Source organism: Pavona decussata, unplaced genomic scaffold, assembly GCF_977016875.1.
Source record: "Pavona decussata unplaced genomic scaffold, jaPavDecu1.1 SCAFFOLD_207, whole genome shotgun sequence".
NCBI classification, from domain to species: Eukaryota; Metazoa; Cnidaria; class Anthozoa; order Scleractinia; family Agariciidae; genus Pavona; species Pavona decussata.
In genome coordinates this window covers 1,644,857-1,651,380 of record NW_028145612.1, presented here as the reverse complement: position 1 = coordinate 1,651,380, position 6,524 = coordinate 1,644,857, and the positions used below count along the sequence as shown (strand labels likewise).

The 6,524-nt window shown below is 38.9% G+C and overlaps 1 protein-coding gene across 1 annotated transcript; it reads left to right on the top strand.

The window, feature by feature from the left end:
• The first annotated feature begins 1,459 nt into the window (after window positions 1–1,459).
• Window positions 1,460–6,116, top strand: LOC146460844 (coactosin-like protein). The gene is made up of 5 exons (XM_085087762.1): window positions 1,460–1,828; window positions 3,038–3,098; window positions 3,624–3,709; window positions 4,706–4,851; window positions 5,277–6,116. The coding sequence occupies exons 1-5, from the start codon at window positions 1,819–1,821 to the stop codon at window positions 5,349–5,351; spliced, it is 378 nt and encodes a 125-aa protein (XP_084943888.1). The 5' UTR covers window positions 1,460–1,818; the 3' UTR covers window positions 5,352–6,116.
• The last annotated feature ends 408 nt before the right edge of the window (window positions 6,117–6,524 follow it).

Below are 6,524 nucleotides of genomic sequence, written 5' to 3'. Positions count from 1 at the left end.
ATAGGCTTACGTAAGCCCTTCTATGATTGGTTAGTGTTGGAATTGGAAATGAGTACCTTCCCTTTATTTACAGTGAAAAATGTACCATTCTTTCAAGATTTTTACTAGGTTCTTCGATATGTCCAACCAAAATAAGGCAACGGGAGAAATATAAAAATTACAAGGAATATTTGTATCGACTAAAACTACACATTCACAATCATGAGTTTGTAATATACTCGGTTGAAGTTTCAAGCAGTGTTCAGTGTTCTTGTTGTAAAACAACAACTTTCCAAGAAGAAAGGCGGCACTACAAATCCACGCCTATTTCCACAAATTAAGGCGTAAGTGTTTACAACTTTCAGCTACCTTATTAAAAATACAGTACGTGGTTACAGAACAAAAGTGTTGACATTGACAGTCACCTTCAAATGAAAAGATCTAAAGATTATTGTTATTTAAATAAATACAGTAAAAACTAACTTAAATAATAAGATATCGGCTGGTATAGACTGATTCGGTAAGAAACACTGAAAACCTTTACTAGAAAACGATAAAAAAAACAAGAAGGATGGCCATTTCCAGGCAAATGCCAGCGAAAGATTAACTTAAGGTCAGATACAATAAATTACGGTTTGATGTTATGTAAACAATGTATTGTTCTTGAGGAAAAACTTATTTTAAACATATTTGGTAGAAAGATCAATTTCCTGGGAAACAATCCAAAACAGAACACCTGCTTATACCAAATCTATACCAGGAGAAAACAACATTTGATCAGAGCTAGGTCAGCATTATACTAAAACATAAATAGAAGGACAAACCATTGAACTTTTTAATATTTTTATCCCTTTGATTCGAATATTCCCGTAAATAACGTATATGATGTACCGCTTCCCAACACCGAACAATAGACAAACCCAAGAGTGAGTTTCGACATTGTTCGTATTTTTGTTTAACAGTACCCACCCCCCGAAGAAAAACGGGGGGTGGGTACGGCTACACGTAGGCTACTATTGGCTGGCATTTGACAGGCAGACGGTCGCAAATGTTGGCCGTTTGCATATAAATGAGGGGGCGAGACGAAATAAACAATGGGTTCGCTGCAGGCGCTTCCTTTTCCCCTCTCCCTCGCGCCGCGCGTTTCTCGCGCGCCCAATTTTCCCCTCTCCCTTCCCCTTTCTAGCGCCTGCCACGCAGGCTATTTTCAATAGGCCATTTTCATGATTGCGTCATTTGCCTACAACTACCAGAATTCATTTTGTTTTCCTTTTCAAATTCAAATTTTGTAATCCCAGTGGAGAGCAAAGAACAATAGCCCTAATTAGCATGAGAAAAAAAAATAACTGAAGGATTCTGGTAGTTGTCAGTCAAATAACGCCATAGTGAAAATGTCCTATTGAGTGTCGAAAGTAATTTCGCGTTTGCTTTGGTTTTGCATTACTTCGCTCTGCAGGAGCCCATGAGCTCCTGGCTCTGTGACTGGTTAACAAAACTCGCGCTACTTTCTCAACCAATGGGAATCCAAACCAAAACCAATCGTGTTTTCTCCGCACGCGTTTTCCCACGCTTGGCGCCAGTTACATGTATTTGCTTCGAATTCTGATTGGCTTGTTGTGTTGTTTACATCTGTTGCAATTGGCCAGAGTAATTACTTTGGTTTTGGTTTAACGACACTCAATTGGAAACCGCTTTAATGACGTGTCAGTTTGTGTGAGAACTGAAGAGGGCGTGAATGAAAATAACTCACATTTGAGTTTATTTAGATACAGAGAGCATTTGGTTTTGTCCGTTTGTTATAGTGAAAGCATTTAACGAACGCCCGTCGGGATATTCACTATGTTTGCTGGTATGTGTCTGTTAATATTTGTAACTTAACTTGTTTGTCTTGATTATAAGAAAAAAATGTTTGTTGGTGTGATATTTGCATACAGCATCATCTACTTGACATTCGATAAGGTTAGGGTGTTCTGAAAAGCTTCAAGACAGCTAGAGCAATGTCAAAAGACCTTGTTGGCAGAAAACTTATACAAAGTTACTTGAAATTCGAAAACTTGAAAGCGCAATGTCCAATTTTGCCAACTCTATTGTTTCTGCGGAGTGTGACCGGGGGAGTTATTGCACAACGTAGCCTCCCACGCAGTCGTTTTTAGGGAACTCGAATTACCTCCTCCCTAAAAACGACTGCGTGTAGACTGCAAGCAGTCCCTTTCTGGTTAGTCGAGATGGTGTGCTCATATCGCAGCGAGACTGGAGCGAGGAGAAATAAACGAGAAGAGACTCCTCTCCTGTCCTCTCTCCTTTCCGCCTCTCCCCAAGCCCCCTTCCGCTCGTTCGCTCTAGTTTTTTGTCGCGCTCGGCTATTTCGCGCGACCTCTCGACTATCCACGGCTTAACAGTTTTTTTTCTCAGTTTTAATTTACAAAACATTCACTATTGCCGCGCAAACACTTGATCAGTTTCTAAATGTTATTTGTTTTGAAATTAACATACAGAATTTCTCTATTTTTGTCCATTTGATTCTCCATTTAATTGTTTAAGGATTGGGTGGTGGCTTTTCAAATACAAATCTGGATGGCGCAACATTTGCAATTTATCGATTTCGAGGTATTTTGTCTATCGTCACCTTAATTAAACGAAACGGGTTCAGTTTTCACTTCGAGGAAAGCAATTCGCTCGTTGTGCGAGTCATTTTGAAAGAAGCCCTAAAACAGGAATGTTCCATTCTCTAAAAAATCTGCCTGTCTTAAATTGGTTGCAGTGGTGATATAAACTTCAGACTGAAGTCAGTGAACACTAACCTACCACATCAAATCGTTGTCCGATGAAGTTCTGAAAAAGGCACGAAGCCTTTTAATGTGTTTGCAGTCGGCGTGGGCAAAATCCCCTGGCTAAACCCCCATTCGATCTAGATGGTAACAACTGTTCGAAGTATGCAAGAACTAAATATATTTGGCAGAATGTCATAAAATTATTTACATGTAAGATCGTTGAGATTAACACGTCAGTCATACAGTATATCTATTTGACTAATGGTGATGTTTTGCGTTGTACCAAGTTGAAGAGTCAGTGAAAGAAACATATGAAGCAATCCGAACTAACTCATCTGGAAACACTTGGTAAGCCTAATATCGTGGTATAAATATACCTTTTGAAAAATGGAGCAGAGATGGCATAAAATGCAAACAAACTGTCCTTTGAAAATGATGTATTAAGATACAGGAATACTCGGAAAAAAATCCGAGTACTCCTATCAGGAGTCGAACCTAAGACCTTCCGATTACTTGTTCGGATGCTCTACCACTGAGCTACAGGAGACTCGCGGGAGCTAAGGTCATTATGTTCATTAAACTAGGTTCTGTCCTTTTTTGCAATTCAAGTAAAATGATGATGTGAAGATTGGGAGAGGTTTGATCTGTCGATTCGATTCTAAGTAGAGACTACTTAATTGGCTATTTATATCACTCGTGTTACTACGACATTTATGCAAGCCAAATCAGTGTTTTTGTCGTTACAAGTCATTTTTGTTTGTTTGTTCTGTGACGGCGCAGTGGAGCGCATGCTGCCAACTGCTAAGCTGAAACACGGGCATTTCCTTTAACGATTTCATATCCATGTTCTTGTGCCTTTTTCATAACGTCTAGGGCAATTTTCATCTACAAAAGTAAAAGCGAAATTGAGCTCGGCTTCACTGGAAATGATCATGACGAGTTCCTCAGCCATCTTGAAGGTGAGTTATGGAATTGTGGTAGTCATTTGATCCATCCATCCAATCATCCATCCATCCAGTCACTCAATCATTCATTCATTCATTCATTCATTCATTCATTCATTCATTCATTCATTCATTCATTCATTCATTCATTCATTCATTCATTCATTCATTCATTCATTCATTCATTCATTCAATCACTCATTTCTTTCGTTAGTTTCTTCCCTCGTTCGTTGAATTCCCAGCGTTTTTTCCACCATCAATTAATCAAGCCTACTCTTGTCTCGCTAAATTTCAACCAACCTGGCCACTCAATTAACGACGTCCACCTAATCCCGCAGCAAACTTGACTCAGTTAGAAAGGCTCGTGAACCTCATTTAATCAACAAAGCTAAAACATTGCACCCTCTTGTAACTGGTATAAATAGACGTGACGAAACACGCCAATTACATGTCTCACACTTGTAACTTAGTCCTACCTCAAACAACCGATCATTGTCAAGCATTTTATATTTTAAATCTTCATTTGTAACGATCCTTTTATGTTTCTCACTTTTCTTTTTCGTGCAGCCTCCGAGGAAGGTTTGTATTGTAAACCGAAATATCGGGCAAAAACTTGTTTTTTTGAAACAAATATATTTCAGCTATTCTAGCCTTTGTTATTTATTCTATCAAGCTCGTCACCTCCGCCGTTGAGATCAGTCTGCCGTCAGTATTTGTATTTTTCCACTCCACCCGTTTTCGCAGGTCAAAATTACTAGCCCTAACTAAAAATCTCGTGTACTATTTATGATATTGATTCCAAGACAGACTTCGTTTGTTTTCCTGTTTCCATTCTTCTTTCATTGAGAACGTCTGCTGAAGCACATCTGATGGATTCTTTGTTGCAGTGTGGCGGTGGAAAAACTACCAGGATGCCCTGCGAATTTAGAATCATTCAGATGTTTCTTCTATGCTAGTGAAAATTTAGTTGCACGTTAAGAGTATAATGTTATTTGTCAACCTTCCTTTTAGACGATATGCGCGCATATTGCTATGTCCGAGTAGAGACTGGTAATGGAGCCAAGTTTGCCTTCGTCACGTGGATCGGTCCCAGTGTTTCACCGCTGAAGAAAGCTAAAGTCAGTACTGACAAGGCTTTTGTCAAGGAAGTTGTGCAGGTTGGTGTCAAACATCTTGTCTTGTTTTCCTGACACCTTGAATTGCTTCAAAAAACTCCCACCCGGGTAGTATACAAGCTCTGCTTTATTCTTTCCTTCCCGGGGTATGAGCTCAAATTAATTAGTCATCAGTAAGAGATTATAGATAATGTCGTCAACCAATGAAACACAGGATAAATGACGAAATATTGCCTCCAACTTACGGACAAAGTAACTGGCATCGCTTAACACCCTTTACCGTCCCTTCCTTTCATCTCTAAGTTGAAATTGCTGATTGTTCCAATACATAGAATTTTTCCTTTTGTTTTCTTTTCCATGTTTATATATTTCTTTTAAATTTTGTCCGTTACTTACTCTTGATAATCATTAATGCATTAGCGTCTCTTTTCTAATCTATCCGTGTGTTCCTGATTTCTGGATTTCAGACTTTTGACAAGGAAATCTTGACGGATGAGAAAACTGACCTAAAGCTTGATAGCATCAAGATGAAACTTGAGTGAAATCAGTGAATTTCAACTGCAGTGTGATATTCAGCCACTTCATGTTAAATAAAAGCCCCTTTCTTAGCCTAAAATGATCGACATTGAGTCAAACGAAGGTGCGACGTCTGTAGAAGTTAAACGGTGCAGTTATTCAGCCCCGCCATTTTGTTACTATTTTAATTTAGAAACTTGGCCAATTAAAAAGTGCATTCAAACTTTTTTCACTTTCACATTGTGTCTGACTCCGTGTGCTTTTAAAGTTGCGCATTGTTGATTAAAATTTCTTGTCATTCTTGTGCTGTCATTTTCCCGCCAAAAACCATATTAAAATCAAAAACCTAAAAACATAGGATTGTTTAAAAATGTAAAGTTCTGTTGTCCTACAACGTTTCAGCCCATTAAAGGTTATGTCATTGAAGGTTATACCCTAAGTAAGGCTTCAGGAGCTCTTTTTATGTTCTTATCCGGCGTGTTATTTGAAAAAACTCTCAAAATAGTCACCCGTATTAAACGCGATTTTCAAAATGGCGGTATCTTCCGAGGGGTTTTCTGTTTGCAACTGAACGAATAAAAAATTCAAGCTCGGCTTTCCTTATTTTGTTTCAAACTTCAGCTTGATTTCATCAGATCCTTTTTTATCCATAAAAAGAAAAAACGTTTCCCAACATCGTCCCCAGAATCTTAGTGGTCACTTGTTTGGCTCTAGCTCGATTAATTTGTGCAAAGAAAGGAACTTTTTGCAATCGATTTATGAACCCCTAGGTTATGCTTTGTATCGTAAACAATAAAAGTGCTGATAAAAGTGTATATCATTTGTGATTTTCTTGTACAACGAGGTAACGAAAATAATTCTTGAAGAGGGGGGTCTGGAGAATTTGTCTCGGGGTTGCCAGCCCCGCAGCCCCCGCTCCTATCACACACACTCGCAGCCGTTTCTTTCCAATCGTAAATGCTACAGTAACTTCATAGAGGGTACGAGGACGCCAGTGTTCCACTATCGATCCGGCCAAAGGAATCAGATAACATGCACTAGAGCCCTGTCTTTCTTTTAAAGGTAAAAATGTCCATGAATTTGCTTGCATGAAGAAAAAAGTTCAGGCATCTCTGCAAAATACCATAAAATTCAACAAAGTTCACCGTCTGCCTTGAACGTACAAGACCGAGGTTCGAATCCTCGCTGGTGAATTATAT

What these genes read in the sequence shown, in the direction of transcription:
- LOC146460844 (XM_085087762.1), top strand. An exon ending in AACTCATCTGGAAACACTTG is followed by an intron (nt 3,099 to 3,623) that starts GTAAGCCTAATA and finishes CATAACGTCTAG; the next exon opens with GGCAATTTTCATCTACAAAA. An exon ending in GTTCCTCAGCCATCTTGAAG is followed by an intron (nt 3,710 to 4,705) that starts GTGAGTTATGGA and finishes CCTTCCTTTTAG; the next exon opens with ACGATATGCGCGCATATTGC.